The 19558-nt window shown below is 37.0% G+C and overlaps 1 protein-coding gene across 3 annotated transcripts in view; it reads right to left on the minus strand.

Annotated features, from left to right (window-relative positions):
- Positions 1–19558, minus strand: part of Kynu (kynureninase) — a 169621-nt gene that overhangs the window by 87216 nt on the left and 62847 nt on the right. For all 3 annotated transcript variants that reach the window (XM_055600717.1, XM_055600716.1, XM_055600718.1), the window contains exon 4: positions 10304–10386. In XM_055600717.1, coding sequence (XP_055456692.1) covers positions 10304–10386 — 83 coding nt within the window. The remainder of the gene's footprint in view (positions 1–10303; positions 10387–19558) is intronic.

Here is a 19558-nt window from a genome sequence, read left to right on the forward strand (position 1 = left end):
GAGGTTCTCTAGTTGGTTTGGAATGTAGTTGAAAAATAAGGCTGGGACTTTACTCAATCGTATCATTGTTATTAGAAATAAGGGCATACTGAGGTGTCATTATGAAAATGGAGGTTTCCCCACCTGATCCATTCATCAAATTATACCTGGACTTATGTACATGTAGACAGAGATAAAAATTGTATTCCTCTTCTGTTGTTATAAATAAGAAAGCCAAAATAATAATCATTTTCTATGACCTGAAATCTCAGGGGAATTTATCCTATTATCAGTTTGCAAAATCACCAAAAAGTGCTTTTTGTGTGTGTGTATCTTGAAAATGAACTTTAAATGATATTAAGATTAATCAGATCTTTAAAGCTAGTTGTTCTCAATATAAAATTAAAGTTCACTATTAGTAAGAGAAGTCAGCGCTGCCAAACATATTTCACAGTTCCCACAGTGAGATTGCCCATAGTGGTCAAAACAAAAGAGCTTCAAGGCAAAATATCACAGCTTAAACACCTTTATGATTTACTCATTCACAGGGAGAAAGCAACAATATAAATGTGTACTGTCTGATAAAAACATACTCAAAATTCACCATGGGACCTGATCCCCAAGGTTTGAGAACTGGAAGCAGATGGGAGACAGGGCCTACGCTTGGGACTTGACAACTCAGAGAGCTCTCACACCTACTGTGATTCAAGTTTCCAGATGTTAAAAAACCAACCAACCAACCAACCAAACAAACAAACAAAAACAGAAAAACAAAATTGGAACTATTTTAGGGGAATAATTTCCTCACCAAAGATGAGGAAAATATCCTTCAGAAAGTTCATAACGTTACTAGAAAAAATATGGTGGTATTCCATTGTTTACTTAAAGGCACACCTGTGATGGAGTTCAGTTTAGAAACACAGAAGTCAATGGAATAATAAGTTTAATGAACTCCAGGGTAAGTTTCTTTGGAGTGAGGTAGTTGGAAATGAGTGTTTAACTGATGATTTCATATATTCACATAGCCATTCGCCTGTACTTGTACAATTGGTGAAGAAGTGGTGGGTGTTAGAAGACAACCCTGGTCGTTTTCGGGGGGGGGCGGGTCTGAAATCAAGGTTCCAGGTAAACAAACTCCTTCTACATCTCTAGACATAAAAATGGCTATTATAAGCTTATATCGCAGATAATGTCATATGCCTTCTCTTCCACAAAAGAACCTTTTGAACTATGGTATTAAAATGAATGTTATCAACTTTATCCTAGCTGTTTCTTTACACTGCACCATTTTTGCTTTGCTGTTCCTTCTGAAGTAAAACTCTATCCTATGGCATCTGTCTTGATCAAGTGATTGAGTCTCTGTTATTTGCAAGTATTTATTGTGAAAACCACTTATTAAAAAAATTAATGCAGAATGTAGAACAGAAAAAAAGGAAGAAAAGAATATGGTAAGAGAGCAGAATTAATGGGGGGAACATTTAAAAACAAATAATAACTGTAAGAAAATTAAGTAGTTGTTAGATGAAAACAAAGAAATGGAAGAAATTAGTGACAAGCTTTTATTGAGAAACTCAGACGTTTATTTTTGCTTAAGTATTACATATTGATTAAAACTACTGCTTTCTATGAAATATTGGTCTGTCGCATGATACACTATTCATTTTAGAGGACCTAAAATGTGATGGTAACGAAATGGTAATGGTCTGAGTTACTCTTGTGGCATTTCTCCTTCCCTCCCTTTGCATTCTTGAAACAATTATTTGTCAGTAGTCTCTCACTGGTTTGGGTGATTATTAACACCCAGCCCATTATACCAACTTTGACCACTTCATATGAAATTCACCAGAGCACTTCACCAAATGCCATTTTAACCTACTGCTGAGCCCAGTCCAAAGACAGGATTCACCTATTTTAACATTGCATACCCAGGTATATGCAAAAGCGATGCTCGTATTAAAGTCTTAAAACACTAAGATAAATGTTTACTGTTATTATAACTAGAGGCACTTAAGAGTAAATTATTCTTAACATCAGAGCAATACCAATTGAACTGATTGCTAGTCTATTTTCAAAAGAAAGCTTTCCTAATTGACCTCATGGGTTCAAGTTGTACCTATGGAAAAAAAAAAGCACTGTTCTACAATATTTCAATATTATCTAAGAGATTAGATTGTTCAAGTTAAATGAAACTCTTTCAAGTTGCCTCTCCTTGTTCCCTTTCTGGTCCTAAGAGCCTTCTTTGAATTAATGAAGAAACATCATGACCTAAAATTATTCAGAGCACAGCTTTTTTAAAGCTTCCTGAATGCTCAAGACTCGGAAGGCTCTTCCTCTTGAGCTGACCACTTGTGATTTTTTTTTGTTTGTTTGTTTTGATAAATGTCAAAGTTGAAGTTGCTTCATCTGAAGTGGATGTTCCCTGCTTGTTTATTTTTGCAACTAAATGCAAGCACTGCCTTCTTGTGTTGAAGCCTGGCAAGGTAACATTTAGGGAAACTTTACCCTGCATCAATACTTTAACATTCTAGAAGTCTTTAAATGGCCACACCTGGAAACCTAAAGCGAGCTGAACCCTTACAGACTCGGGTCAGGAAGTGCACCGACACTTTGAAATCTGCAACTCGTATTATTTCACACAGCCCTTTTAGCAACCAGATGAGAAATCTACTGTGGGTTTTCTTCATTATATCAACTTGAAATCTGATATGAAAATAGAACTAACCCAAAGTCTCACAGATAAGAATGATTTTTGTTCAGAATTACATTTGGAAGCACTGTTTTATAACAGTCCCCATAAATCAAATATGGGAGACCCAGGTTCATAACCAATTTCCTTCTTTGTCGCTCTAATCCCAATATAATTTCAAGGTTTTTGCAATCTGAGAAGCACAAGTCCCCAAGCTCCTTACCGTCTGGTAGGAGAGCCCACTTGGACTGTCATATCATCTTCTTTCTACTTTATTAAGCAGGTGCAAATGCTATTGTGCATTTGATGTCAGCACTGTAATTAGGCAAAGTCCCAAGGAACTTTTTCAGTCGAAAATTTCTATGGCCTGTAGAGAGGGCCAGTACATGGAGGAGGGTCTGGGGCAGTTGAGGCAGATCACCTGGGGATCATTGCTCATCTGATGGTCAACCACAGCTTTCAGAAAGCAAATATGTTCATATTACATTGTTATAAGCTTAAACCCATGCATCTAGCCCTTGGTGATTTTTATGTATCCAAGGGAAGTAGACTTAATAATAATCCTAAGAATATTCTCTAGCACATCTATTTCTAGCATCTTGACAATATGACATTAATTATAAGGGAAAGTTACTCCATGTGCCGTGTGTTGTAGAATTGTTGGCGCTATGTAAAATGTTTTATTAATAGTTTTTCTTCATATTCAAAATTGAATTTTTTTATGTCTGAATAAATATGGCTTTTCACTGTCTCTTTTCCTGTTGTCTCTAGGGCCAATGTATATGCATAACTGTCATTGCCCTATTTTAATTTTTTTATGAAGAATCTTATACTAAACTAAATACTATGATTTTAAGTAAATAAATGATCCAACAATGGCCAGAATAAGACATGTCTGTCTGCTTATGATATATGTAGATAACTTAACAAGTAATGAAAAGTAATTTGACTTTTTCTATACTTCACTGTTATTTTAATTATTTCATGATATTTAAACCATATCGTCTTCTGGAGACAGTTTAAGTTTCCTATGATTCAATATAAGAAAGAATAACAAAAGTTTCAATTGAGCTGGAAGCATAGCATGATGATAGAGTGTTTGTCTACTGCATGCAAGGCCTTGGCTTCCATCTGAGAATATATATGTACAGACATGCATACACACACACACACACACACACACACACAAAAGAGAGAGAGAGAGAGAGAGAGAGAAAACAATGCAGTAAAATATATAGAGAAGAAACATCTTTGAAGTTGTTAACAATTATTGTTACATTAAATTTGCATATATTTTCTCCCCCAGAACCTCTTTGTAAGAAAGATAAAAGGAAATCCTGCATTTTGTTTGTTTGTTTGGTTGGTTTTTACAAACACAATGAACAAAACTTAAGTTAAAAACCATCGATTTGGGTAAAACTCCTACATTTCCAATAAGCCAGACCTGAAATCGCATTCATGTTTCAAGTCATCCAGATGAAACCAATCTCTTATCTAAGCTTAGCAATTCAGACCTGAGAGATAGCCAGATTTCTAAACAGGTCACATTTTAATAACATTTTCTGGGCCTTAATTCTTTCACAGAGCAAGTAACCCACAGGAACTTGATATAACCAATTTCTTTTTCTGTCCTATGAAAGGAAACTAACTTTGAAATGAATAGTCTGTCTCACCTTTCTGTCTTGGTGTTTGTTGTTATTGTTGTTCTTTTCTGTGGATAAAACCAAACTCCTCTACTTAATGTACGGAAATACTTTGCTGCTGTGTTAGAAATTTATTTTGTTTGTTTCCAATGCTAGTTCCTGGACAGGCCTTGATTCTGCTAGACAAACACTCTTGTCGTTAAGTTTCCGAGTCTCTAGAGAAACTTCCTCTGAAATCAAACATTTCATTTCTGAGCAAGCACCTTCAAACTAAAGAAGTTGCAAAGGGAAGTTTGTTTAGACTCAGTGAGAGAACTCATAAGTCTCAGAAATTCCCTAAAATTTACCAGATACATGAAGCTTTCTCTTCCCCAAAATTAATAGGCAGTAGGATTACTAAGGGCATACTTTCCAACCTGTTGAGCTACCTTTAAATTGTGCAAATAGCCCCAAGGTTTAAGCTTTTGTGAGTCATTGCCTCTGTTGTGGTGGGTTATCAGTAATACAACTGCCTTTGTGTCACCCACATTACTGTAAGTTATCCCAATAAACTAATTAGGTCATCAAATTGGACTTTGGTGAAATTATCACTTTTGTCTTTTGTATGGTCCTTTATGAGGGTGAGTAGACATTAGTTAGTGTCATACAACATTTGTTTTAGGAAAGTATTTCCCAATTCTAAAGTGAAAATAAAACCAATCAAAAAACTTATAAATCTAATTTTGTGCTTTTATACATAATCAAAAAAAGTTAAAAAAAAGAGCTATTCCTACTAATGTAAGCACTGAATTGATTTTTTAGGTTTATATTAAGAAATAAGTATTTTTCTTTTACATACAATTTTAGAAGTAATTTAGGGTATAGTATTCATTTAAGTCATAAAAGTTAATCTTTAACAATATTGCTTATAATTCACTTTTGTACAAATCAGAAATTTATATTGTATAGACAGTGAAATAAACTAGGAATATTTCACTGGTCAAACAGAGTCACAGCACAAAACCAAGTATTTAACTTGATACTCATGTTTTTAATGTACAATTTGAGGCTTTGGGAAATTGTTTTGTTGAGTTTTATGTATAGAAAATAGAATTTTGACAATTCAAGAATAATTACCTTTTATATGCCTTTTTACATTGGGATGTGAAACATTTCTAATTTAATTAATACAAAATTCCAGTAAAAAAGTGCAAAGAAGGAAGAAATGTCTCATATATTTGGCTCTTTACTCCAAGGTTTTGGTACAGAGACCCAAAACTCATTGATCTCTGTAATGACAGGAAGGTCTTCTGTCATCCTAATAAGGTGTGAGTTAAGTGAAGTAAAAAAAGAGGTCATGTGACTAGATGGTCGGAATGTGTCATCTTACTTACGACTTCCTGTTTTGGCACAAACTGGACATTGAGTCCCAGAGAACCCAGATCCATGGGTTCTGAGCTGGAGAGCAGACCTGACACCGAGGACATAAGCTTGACAAGGTCCCATTGCACTGCTCCCATGTGTCCCCGAGCTATCTTGCTGCTGTGCTGGGTTTTGTCCTTTAAAATAAGCTGGTTAGGATACAGAAAGTGTGCTTTATGCTCTGTGACCTGCTGTCTTGTTATCACAACCAGTTGTAGAAATCCCAGTATATGGACAGACCTATGGCAGGTGTCACAAGTGGGGGCAGCAGATGGGGATTGAACTCTAACCTATGGGATGTGAACTAACTCTGGGAAGCTAGCGTCAGAATTTACTCACATGATTGTTAACACAGTCTCGGTGTCAGAACTGGTTTCCATTGTGTGAAAGGCATCAAAACATGCATTACAGGGCACTGTACAGTATTTGCAAACTACATATATTTTCACAAAGCAGAGGTCAATTAAGACAGATTCTTCAAATTTAAAAATATCCAGGCCCTCCCTTTTTTTCTTTTCTAAACATACTGAATATCTACAGTCTTTTTTCTTCTCCTCACTAATAACAGTGGAAGGTGACTGCTATGAAATTTTTGCTATCTTTATGTGACATGCATGTATTTATTGAGCAACAAAATACTTGTACATTTAATGAGCTGCAATAGCCCTATAAACTTTTAAATAGTCAAAAGTAAAATTATGCAGAGTTTATTAGCTTTATAAATAAATCTTACTAAATAATATCATATTACATCTTTCCTGGCCTGTATATAAACATCCTAACTCCCCTTTTGAGAATGATAAATCCTAAACACAAAATAACAGGTGTAGAATGAAGTTGTTACCTAACAAAAAACTTCTAATACAAACACTCTCTCCAGCTAAGGAAACATACATTCTCGTTTTGAATTGATGTAAACATGTGTTCTTAAGTTTCCCTTTGTCGTCTGCTTGAAATGTAAACAACTACAAATAATACCCAAAAACTGAAACTTCATAGATGCTCTATGAAACAGCTATTCAGTCCACCAGCACCTATAATCCAGAGTGTTTTCATGTGGTTTTCCTCTTTTATCATGCACAGGGTATTCCTGTCAGCTGGATCAAGGGTGCTGGTTCCAGAGAGCCTCCCAGGATAGCAGGTCATGCTGTGCTTCAAGCCTTCCTGAGTTTGGGTGCCCTTTGGCACCCTGGACCATTGTATTCCAGATCCCAGAATCCAGGTTGCACACATACCCTACAGCTTCCTGTGGAGGCTCTGAATGCACATCCCACTCTGTGAGCCTTTGCTTGTGCTGCCCGAAAAGCAGCACTTCAGATTTCTGAGCCCTTTCACAGTAGCTATACTTTTGGTCCATGAAGACACATTTGCTTTTTTTGTTTCTGTCATCTTTCTTCGTCATAGGAGGTGGTATTTTCAGTGTGCACTAAATATTCAGATTCCATAATACAGCCATGTTAAACCCATAGAAATTTGCACATTAGGAACAAAACTGAAAACTAGTTATTTTTGTTTGCAAGTTTTTGATTCACAGTTTAATGTTTGTAACAGACAACGTGGTAATTCACTCGTGTAAAATGTGATCCTTAAGCAGGTGATATGGTTTAGAGTACAGTGCTCCCGCTGAGTTGCTGGGTGAAGGAATGGTCCCCTGTTTGAGCCGTTAGGTTTAGAGCACAGAGAAGGCACACAGTCTCCAGGTGAGATCTGGTTACCGTCAAGAGCCTGTTTACATTTATATGTTAGGAATTAAGTGTGTCTTCTCAAGATCATGTGCTGAGGCCCTCATCCCCCCGTGTTAGTTAAGGATAACTGGGGTCACAGCTGTGAGGTCTTAATCCCACTGGGAGAAAAAGTGAAATTGGCTTGTGGAAGCCAGGAAGAGAGCCTGGTGGGCATGCAGAGAGAATTGGCTATTGGCATCAGAGAGAAAACACACGTCTTTTAAAAGTCTTCCCGTATGGGGCACTTTGTTACAGCAGCCTAGCCTGGGCTGACTGGCGTGCACGCCATCCCTCCTTCTTGGTCTGTTTTCCCCTGTTTCCAAACCTCCAGCCTTGTCTAGCAGTTTGATGTAGGGGGAGCCTGAAGGCCACCTACAGGAGTTTATAGGAGTTGGTCATTTGGATACTGTGTATACAGTCTTTCACTCTCTTGCTTTTATTCCTATCTTAATGCATATTCCCCATGTGATTGATTTGGTAATTTCCAAACCTTTGAAAGATGATTACCAGGGTAATGCAAGGGCTGCCATTTGTTTGTTTTTTCATTAGAAGGTTAAAGTTTGGTTTGTTGTGTATTTGTTTGTTTTTATTTATACAAAAGCCATTAGCAATTCTCTTCCTGCTAACAAACTTCCCAAATGGCAGGGACATCATTTCTTTCGCTTTTCTATTTTTCCCATTGAGAGTTTACATAGTTTTTTCTAATTCCTTAAGGAATTTCTAAATGTGAATTCTGATAAAATGCATTTCCAAGCATATGTCCGGTACTCGGTCAACTGAAAACTCCGTTTCTGTGGTAGCGTGAGTCACAGTAATGAGTTTTGGGCTTCCCTGTGTTTTAGAGGCTGTGTGCATATTAATTTTTGTTGTGCAGTCAGGATGAATCAGGGATTCTTTTCTGTTTTCATTTATTCCTCACTACAGTCTTTGGATTTTCAGCAAAGGATCAGTAATTATTTTTGAATAAACAATCCACTCCTTTCACTGTAATGGGTTGCCATAAGTCTTCCTGCATTTGAGTCTTGCTCCTCTACTCTAATTCTTCTTGTTGTCCGTGTTGATTAAATCTTCTGGTTATTTGCCCAGAATCAAATGAGAAAAAACAAGATAGTTTTATACTTTGTGATAAGGGAGTGAGATTTTAAAAACCATTTGAAAACTCAAAATATCCTAAAGCACAGCAAAAATTTTCAGATAGCATACAAAAAATGTAAAAGTATAATATACTTTAAATTTCACATAAAATTTTAGAAAATGTTGAATATTTAAGCCAATGAAACAAATAGTTGATTCATTATCTAAAAGATCATGAATTTCACCAATAGGATTCAAAATTTAATTTAGGAAACTTATTATATGCCACAAAATAGCACTAGTCATATTACAGTTAAAGTTTTAAGTGATTAAGGGCCCATATTTCTCTCACAAAGAGTTGTGAGTAGCTCACAACTTCCGGGAACTTCAGTTTTGGGGATTCAAAGGCCTGTTCTAGCCTCTGCAGACACCTCTATTCATTTACAGATGCAGACACCTCTATTCATTTACACAGACACACACACACACACACACACACACACACACACACACACACAGAGAGAGAGAGAGAGAGAAACAGAGACAGGCAGACAGACAGAGACAGAGACAGAGAGAGGGAGGAAGACTGAGTTCCTCTCTGTTGCTTTGATGAAGCATGATATCATGGCCACTATTAAAAGAAAGCGTTGAATTGGGGGTCTTGCTTACAGTCCAGAAGGTGCATGATCATCATGACAGGGTTAATGGCGGCAGGCAGGCATGGTGTGGAGCAGTAGCTGAAAGTCTACATCCGGATCCAGCAGGCAAGAGTCAGAGAGAGATGGACCCTGGAATGTGCTTTATGAACCTCAAAACCCACCCCCAGTGACACACCAACTCCAACAAAACCAAACCTACTCTAACAAGCCACACCTCCTAATCCTTGTTAAACAGTCTACTAGCTAGGAAACAAACATTCAAATATACGAGTTTGTGGAGACCATTCTTATTCTAACACACACACAAACTTAGAATAATAAACCTTTGTTCATATTTTTGAGTCAGTCAAGTTTAGGATAGGGTCTCACTCTGCAGCCTCGTTTGCCATGAACTCAGGAGCCCCACACCTCACCCTTGGTCTTGTACATGGCTCCGCCTCAATTTAAATAGCTCACCAAGATTTAAATTGAAATGATTCTTTCAGTGCTTTACACACCAAACATATTAATGAAAATTAATGTTTATCATGCTATAGCATTACAGTATTCATTTATATTTTTAAAAATTATTTGATTATAAATTAAGGAAATGTGCTTTTCCTCATAAAAGGTGATAAGTAGGGTTTAAAAGTCTATAGGGGCTGAACATGCCTATAATCCCAGGACTCAAGAAACCAAGGCAAGACGTCTGACATAGTCTGAGTGACAGAGAAAGACTGTGTTAAAAACACACAGATACCTAGCATGCCTGAGTACAACTTAGTGGAGAATACTTACATATCTTGAGTGAAAAACTAGGGCCCATCCCTAGTACCACAAAGTAGAGAATTAAGTATACAAACAAATAATTGAGAGAGCTGAAAAGAACAGATTATTTTTGTACTATATATACTGATAATATATTCCCCATAAAAACCTTTGGATAACAACATTAAAGGTGTGTGTGTGTGCGTGTACTAGTTACTATATATATGTGTGTGTGTATATATATATATATATATATATATAATATATTTGTGTGTATATATATGTAATTACTAATATATTATTAGTCAATAAGATCTCTCACTTACTTTTATAACTAAACTACATCTTCACAGTTCTTCTTAAAAAAAAATCACTGTATTTTGTACTTACCTACAATGTCCTTCATAAGGCCTACGATGCTCTCATCCCCTATAATCCAAGGGCGTTTCCCTACATCGTGACCATAGCCTCCCCTGAAATTGAAAAGGGACATGAACATTTCTTAGTTGTGTGGTTCTGATGGTGGGGTGTGTATGTATGTATGTATGTATGTATGTATGTATGTATGTATGTATGTGATTTTGTTTTCAAATGTTATCAAGTAAAATACTTGTATATGTGTTTATTGTTTCAGTCTAGAGGTTAAGATGCCTTCCATGGTTCAGTGTCCCAGAACATGTGTTCATAAGTTGGTGGCCCTGTCAAGGGAGGTAATAGGTCCTCTAAAAGGTGGAGCGTAGCTGAAGGAAGTGGGTAACTCAGGGTAAACCTGAGGTTCATAAGGCAATGCCATGCCCTAGTTTGCTTCCTAATCTACTAGGATAGGAGGAAACAGCTTCATGTTCCTGTCACAGGAGCAGAGAGCGGCAATCACTTTCACACTCTTCCTACCATGATAGACCATATCCTCAAACCATTACTCAAGATGAATCTTTGCTTCTTTAAGTTGACTCTTCTTGGGCAGTTGGTCACAGTGACAAGACAAGTAACCAGTATGCCTACTTTTGTACTATTCGTGCAATAATACTAATGCATAACATTTTAAAATCAAGAAGTCATACCTGGGTACCGTATGCTTAAGAGTCATCCTTCCTTTATTGCTTACATTTTTAAAACTGTTGTGGAGGTGAGATTATCCATGTGCTATTTTATTTTTTAAAAACATTTTCCTGTCTAAGCTATAATATTTCTCTTTGTTTTGAAAATTTAGACTATTGGGGAACTCTAATTACATACTTATAGCCTACAGTAGTGTCTATACATAAATAAATATACTGTATTGTTTGGGGGTTAAAATTTATCAATGAAATAAAAATACATAGATAATTATACTTATGATAGTATTTTATGTAAATAAAATGTAGAAACAATCATAATCAACAGTACATTTTTACTTATTTTCTAGCAATTGGATTATCATATCCCAGTTCAGTTTTATTATTGCAGTAAATTTTTTAGCAGAATGGGGGGGGGGGATGCAGAATAATAGAAAAGGGTATTTCAGTATCATGAAATTTCCGTCAGATGAGGAAGAATAATCCACTTGAGAAAGCCAAGGAAACGGAATCAAACAAGGTGTGTGGAAGAGCATGGAGTCTGCTGTTGTAGGCTCATGTCTTCCATAACTCTAAAATGGATTGGTCTTAGTCTGATACACTGTAGACTAGAAAATAAGTCTTGTGCACATGCGTTTAATCTAAGGGAAGTCAAGGTTTATGTGCACCATTGAAATTCTCATCTGCCTGTGTTGAGCTGAGATGCCTACACATTTGATGCCATGCTACCAAAAAACACATTTCGAATGTTTCTCAGTTGTATTTTATTTATAGTGTGAGTCAACTTCAGGTCTCTACGGAATGGAAACCACCTCTTTAAGGAGCTTACAGGAAGTTACTTTTCCACATTGGTAAAATTAAATAAATGAGTGATATGTTCTTTAAAGGATTAGCAGAAAAGTAAATGAGAGCATATAAAAGAGATGGACGCACAGTACTCCCTTGCTGACTCATCTCTCCTAATGTAAATCTAGTGCTAAAGCGCCTTTATCAACATGTGGTACATAACAAGAATTTTTTGGCTAATTTTCCATTACCACATAAGCTGAGATGAAGGAGGAGGACTTTATGTGAATAAACATAGGCTGCTAAGAACCAGGAGGAAGAAAAGGGCAATTCAATTGCTGGTTATTATTATTCATATTGTTATTGCATAGCCTGCAGCCTGCCTCTCTAGACTCCCAATATAAATGTTAAAGACAAAAATCATTATCATTAAATGGTAGTTAAAGGCAGATACTTGGATCCTTTTTTATTTTAATCACATAGAGCTCCCTGGCCTTTGCTGATAGCACAATATATCTTATTACATCTAGGTAGTAAAATTCTATGTTCTGCCTCAGAGAATTTATATCTCAGAATATTATGCCACCTACTTCTCACTCTGGTAGACACCATGGTAATAATCTTTAGGGATATGTTTCTCCCTGCAAGGTTTTTGGCATCTCCCTCTCTTTAAAATATTACACAGGGAGACTACTTCCTCATTTTGTCAGCCCGCTAGCCTGGGGTAGTGAAATGTATTTAGAGCATTTTACCCAAATAAACCCAAAGTAAAGTGACCTGTCATTAGGAAGAATTGATGTAGATTAAAGTGCAGTTATAAACATATGTGTTAGAGTTAAGAAAGATGCTAGACTGCTTTCATTAAAGGTTGCTTAAAATAAGCCTAGCATGGCTGCAATCCTTTACAAATGTTGGAAAATAACTATGAAGGGTTAACCCATTACCAGAACATTAATCATTGCCAGGAGTGGTGTGTTTTGTGAGGTGCCTATGAGCAATATTTGCTCATGAAATTAGATTTCAGGATATAACATCTAATTAGGAAGTTAATAGAAACTTGGATTCTCTTTCAAATAGGACAGTATTTTACCCATCCTACAAAATGAGAAGTGGCCCTATTTTAGAAAGCTTTCCCAGTAAGTAAATCAATAAATTTTCACAGCTTTTCTTAATGAAGTACAATTTTATCTGTGACCTAATTGATGACTAGCTAACAATGACTCTGAACTATGTATTTTTAACATTCATGTGCCCCCTTTTATTTAAAAGAAGAAATTCATAGTTAAATAAAAATATTTAAGTGGTCTTAAGGTAAAAACCTTTCTGGTCTGCTTCATCATCACGCTGTCCACAAGCACATTGCCATTTAAATCATTCCCTGTCTGCCACGTAGAATGTTCCTGAAGAACAACACTGATCTAGCAGACTTGAGCATGCAGATGACTTAAACACCATGGTTCTAGGCTCTGTCTTTAGGGATATATGACTTTGTAATATATGCTTTGCTTCTCAGTGTACAATATGCTCTTAGAATTGATGTTCTTTGCCTTCTCACTGAAGTTTATTGTTATGAGGTATTAATTCATGTTACTTTCTTTTAAATAATACAGGCCATTAGTAAATATTTAATATAAAACATTCCCTTAAATCTTATAAGCTGATAGCTTATCCTTTCTCACATACCATAGGGTTGAAGAATACTATTATTTCTTATTATTGGAGGATATATTGTACAATATTCTTATATTGTAGGATAGTTATTTTCTTGAGACAAGATCTTGTTCTTTATCCGAGAGTGTTCTCAAACATACAGTTCTCCTGTGTCAACCTCTTGAGTGCTGGGGTAATTGGTTCATGATACCGTGTTCAAGGTTATAGCAAAATTTCATTGATAATTATATAACAAATAAGTCTTTGTTATGCTACAACTTTCCTATTTCAAAATGTTACAATTGTACAAATTTCATTTGGCAGAACACATATTTAAAACATAATTTAAGTTGTTCAGATTAACCTTAGAAAACTCATGACTGAAAATCAAATTGCAAAATAACAATAATAAGGATTTTAAAACAAACAGGGGGTAAAAGCTCTTAGTAAACTTTGGGGAGAGTACAATTTTTTTCTTAAATAAATAGAAATTGTAGAAAAAATACTTTGTACAACTACAGTCTGATATTTTTCTTCAGAAGTAGTAAGTTAAGAAGTATGTCATCAATGTTACTGTAATAAGAGGAGCAGCATTACCTCAAGACCCAGCTATACCACTTCTGGGCATATATCCAAAAGATGTTCAACCATACAACAAGGACATTTGCTCAACTGTGTTCGTAGCAGCTTTATTTGTAATACCCAGAATCTGGAAACAACCTACATGTCCCTCAGTTTGCGAATGGATACAGAAATTGTGGTACATTTACACAATGGAATACTACTCTGCTATTAAAAACAAGGTAATCATGAAATTTTTAGGCAAATGGGTGGATATAGAAAAGATCATCCTGAGTGAGGTATCCCAGAAGCAGAAAGACATGCATGATATAAGTGGATATTAGCCACATAATATAGGATAAACACACATAAATCTACAGACCTAAAGAAGCTAAACAATAAGAAGCACCCTAGGGAAGATGCTTAATCCTCATTCAGAAGGGAAAACAAGATAGCCACCTTAAGCAGTAGAAGAGAGAGAACAGAATGGGAGCCTACCACAGATGTCTCTAAAAGACTCCACCCAGCAGGTGATAGAAGCAGATGTAGAGACTCAGCCAAACTTTGCACAGAGAGCAGGGAGTCTTAAGGAAGGAGGGGAAGGCAAAAGGACCCAGAGAAGACAGCAACCACACAAGGAGAACAACAAAGCTAAAAAAAAAAAAACAATTCTCAGGGGGCACTGCAGAGATTGATGCATCAGCCAAAGACCATACATAGAGAGGACCTAGACACCTAGACCTCCTGCTCAGATGTAGCCCATAGACAGCTAGATCTCCATGTGGATTCCCTAGTAAAGAGAGAAGAGACCAGTCTCTGACATGAACTAGGTTGCCTGCTCCTTGATCACTTCCCCTTGGTGGGGTAAGTTAGCCAGCCCCCAGAGGAAGAGGATCCAGATAAACCTGGTGGAACTTGATAGGCTAGGGTCAGACAGTAAGGGAGGAGGACCTCCCCTATCAGTGGACTAGAGAAGGGACATAAGGGAAGAAAAGACAGGGAGGGCAGGAAGGGGAGGAGATAAGGAAGAGAGCTACAACTGGGATACAAAGTGAAAAAATTGTAAAAATTAGCTATTAAAAAAAGAAGTGCAGCATTTAGTACAGTGGTTCTCAACCTTCCTAGTGCTGCAGCCAATACAGTTCATCATGTTGTGATGACCTCCTACCTTAATTTTTTTTTGTTTTTGCTACTTCATAACTGAAATTTGCTACTGTTGTGAATCATAATGGAAATATCTATATTTTCTAATTGTTTTAGGCAACCCCTGTGAAAGGGTCATTAGTCTCTTGAAGGGGTCGTGATTCACAGGTTGAGATCCACTGATTTAAACAGTGATTTGAGTCATGTGGGTAGAGGCTTGAATAGGATTCACAAAAAAAGGTGTGATTAAGGCACAAGTACCATCCATCACCAGTGACGTGGTATGAAGCAGAATTTGGAAAGCAGAGAGCAGCCTTTAGGAGGTACCAAGTCTTCCCATGCCTCAATTTTGCAGAATTGTGAGAAAATTCATTTCTCTTCCTTATAAAGTTTTCAGTCTCTGTTGTTTCATTATTTTAGATTTTTTATAAAGCCCAGCACTAAAACATAGCTGTAAGTGTTTTGATCTTAATTTTTCTTTAGTATTAGTAATCAAGCATGGTGTTCATAGAGTATAAGATCAGTTACAATCAAGAGGAGGTTAAGCTGTAGATAGATAGGCAGGATGTCTGCAATGGAGTGCAACAAAAAGAATATGAAATTTCTTTCATTGACGTCCATAGCCCTGAATGGCATCTCACTTTGTCAAAGTATACTGATACTCTTAATGCTATTGTTAAGATTATGTGTTTTAATATTGTCTTTACCAATGAGACAGCAAACTGTAATTCATGTTAGACTATTCAGTAAATTTGAAGCTTTTATAGCAAAAGAAACTGTCAGCCATCAGAACAGACAGCATAACAAATGGGCAAAGATATTTACCAGTTTGTATTTTTGTCCTTGGTTTTGTTCTAGCTAGAAGTCAGAAATCCCAAAGAAATTCTGGTTCCTGGTCTGGTTTCCCCTTAACCTCTCTTCCCCTAAATGAGCACCACTGCATGGAAGCTGTTAGGAAGAGTAGACTGAAACTGAGGGATTCACTGAGCAGGGCACGCTTTCCTGATACCTCATCCAGCCTTCTATTGTAAATCCTTTAAAGGCTCCCGGAGTAGTGGCGGGATAGTGTATTTACGCCTACTGCGTAGGTTTTTGATTCTTCTGTTGGTAAACTCCTTACAATCAAACATGTATCTAAAAGTCACCCACTCTGTAAATTTCACTTTTTAAATTTATGAGCTACTGACTCAGCACACGTTTTGTGTGACCATGAGTTTCTGGCACTCTAACTTTTGAGTCAAAGTCTACCTGAGATGAGTGAGAAAGCTTCCACAGAGTTCAAAGGTGCCCATTTCTCGAGGTCTCAGTACTATTTATGGACATATTCTAAAGGACTAAAGGCTAATCTGTAGCATGTATAAAGAGAGTTGGATATCCCATGTTGAATTCTGTGCGATAGAAAAGGAATTATGCTAGATTTCTTTCAAGAGGTATTGAAAATGCGGTACATGCATAAATAAGAGTTTACTCTGCCTTAAAGAAAATGAAATTTATGTTAAAGTGGATGGGTCTGGAAATCATTATATAACATGAAACAACCCAGACTCAGAAAGAGGTATTTCATGTTCTGCATCATGAGACCGTATATGAACATGGGTATGGATGTAGGTCAGGAAACTAGAAAAGGAACTGTATAGCGGATAACAGATGTTTGGAGGATGGGACTAGGGTAGCAGAGTACATAAGATAATGAGAGGTGAGAGGGAACTACTGAAAATGAAATGCTGTAAGTGGGGAGTAGGAGGCCCAAGAAGAGGGTGGATGATCAACAAAAATATATTTTGTATAAAAATACCACAGCAAAACTTGTCATTTTTATATTGTTATTTTTTAAAGGAAAAAAAAAACAAGCCCTATAGCTTGTAACTTTCCTTGACTGAGAATCTATAGATCAAATGAGAGTGGTGTAGACCTGGCTAGTTTCAGCCATGGAGCAAAAGTGTGCCCGAAGAGAATGATAACGAATCTGCAAGATACCACAACACTGGGAAGTCAAAATCTAGATGCAAACAGCACAGGAGGAGATTAGTACAGAGATGAAATTGATAGTCAGAAATGGAACTGAAAGGACAGACAGCCCGCCACAGCGCCACCACTGTTTAAGTGAAAACAGGCGCACACAGAGCAACTTTTCAAAGAGAAACGGTCTACACTTGACATGAGGGCTCCTTAAGGTAAGGCGGCCCCAGACTCAAACCCAGAGGGAGAAAGTCGGTTTTCTTGTTTCTTTCCTGTAAGTTTCCAGCCCAGGACACTGCTCTCTAACCTCAGCACGGTTGTGAGGATCCCACGGAGACTCCTGCGTTTCCCCCATGAGCCACTAAAGTTATTCTTCACACCCTGCTCTTTGGCCAGCTGCTCCATTAAGGAAATGTTTTCTGTCTGTTTGTACAACCTGCTTTCTCTCAATAATCTCTCTGCTCTCAAAAAGTTCGCAGGCCCTCTCATTATTTGTAGCTAAGTTGATAAGAAAGAGAAAAGAAAAAAAAGAAAAAAAAACAACTTCTTTCCAACAAAGTCTTATACAGAAAAGGCTAAGAGTGGGGTTTCAAATTACATATTTTGGGAGCAAAAAATAAATAAAAACTGTTTTTGGATCAGTGCTGTGCAGGAAAGGGAGGGCGGGACAGAAGTGTGTCTGTGCATCTGAAACCCTGCTGCTCTTTAGGAGCAGGCAGGGCCACAAGGTTCACTAGGTCCCCAGGGCTGAGGGAAGGTGGAAGTAAAACATTCAAAGCAAGAATGGGTGGATCTCTTTTGCCCAGAAAAGGCCTTTAATTCCATTTTCATTGCCTTCAGCCTTAAAGCACGCTCCTCTGTGAGTCATTTATCTAATGAGCACTAGGAAGATTTAACTAAGTCTCTGGCTTTGTCTCTGTTCACAAAGCAGAATACGAAAGTGAAATGCAACAATAGACGATGCTATGAGATACAGGCCCTTTACTGAAACATAATTTTAACATTTCAACAATCATCAGCCGGGCCCTCAGCGGTTTGGGGATGATGTGGAATGAATGGAGCAGCAGGGTGGCATCTTCTAAGTACTTAGAGCAGGAAAATGCAAAGCCTGGCTGCCCGAGTATTCAAGGGGGGGGGGGGGAAGACGCTTTCAAAAGTGCAAACTCATCCACTTTAACTCTGCTTTCAAACATTAAGGACCAAAATGAATATCAACCATTTTTATTAACTGTGACCTTCATTTATTAAATACTAAACCCTTCTACTCCAAAATGCTTTCAAATGCGATGATGTGTATTTTGAAGCTTACACATAAAAGTCATGAAGATGAAATTATAACATGCTTAATAAATTATATAAGCCTTTCACCATTCTTGCATTAATTTTGCAAGCTCTCATTCTTAACCGTGGAAATTAAGAACTTTGCAGTGTTACCTGAGAGTCATGGTAGCAGTCCTCACATAGGCAGTATGAACTAAACGGCTCCAAGTGTGACGGAGCACAGAGAAGGAGGAAAGGTCATGAAACATGAGATTTTATGAGCACCAAATGGCCTGCTCCAGAATTCGTATTTAATGTGGCTTTATCTCTCTGAAATGTAGTCCCCTGACCTGCAGGTGAGACTTATTTCCATAATATATTTTTTAAATAATCAGAGAAAACATTTAAAAAATATGTTGGGCTTTTAAAAATACTTTGTGTTTACAGTTCAGAAATAAGACAAAAATTAAATATTTAGTAAATATATCTCATTTCAGTTTTATAAGTAATTACTGTGGAAAGAGAAAAGATACATAAAACCAGATTATTTTCCTAAGAACAAGAAAGTAATGAAAATAGATATTTCTAAGCTGTCTACTCAAGGGGAAATTGTAGAGAGTTAAAAATGAGCATCTGAATTCAATTAGACAGAAGTAATAACTTCTAGTGTTTTATAAAACTGATAGGATCATAATTCATGGTAAGCTATTATGTTTGTTATAAAAACTAAACGGGAAGACCTTGAAAGGTTCAAAAAGTAATGATAACTAGATGGGAGCCTCAATTACCTTGAGCGGATCGGTACATATCATAAATGTACATCAAAATATCACCCTGATATACTCATCAATATGTACAACTGTTGTGTGCTAATGAAAAGATGACATTTGGGAGAGGTAATATATGACAGAGATGGATAGTTTACAGGAGCTGAGGACTCAGGAAGGGTGGGAAGGAGATGTGTTAGGCATTAGAAGACTACATGGAAACACAGGGCACAGGAGGGAAAAGGGTGCTCATACAAGAAGTCCTATGTAGCAAGCCTGGAAATAGATGTCTTTTCACTGTCTACTCAGGAGGAAACCGGAGGAGGTTAAAAATGCTAACATCAGATGATACACCTCACTCAGGATACACATGACCATGGGTGTCACCCAGCCTTTTGTTATCTAACAAGTCTGGATTCCATGCTTTGGATGGAATTGCTTGCTTAGTCACGAGTTAATCACAA

This window comes from Psammomys obesus, unplaced genomic scaffold (genome assembly GCF_907164565.1).
Source record: "Psammomys obesus unplaced genomic scaffold, mPsaObe1.curated_primary_1811, whole genome shotgun sequence".
Classification (NCBI taxonomy): Eukaryota; Metazoa; Chordata; class Mammalia; order Rodentia; family Muridae; genus Psammomys; species Psammomys obesus.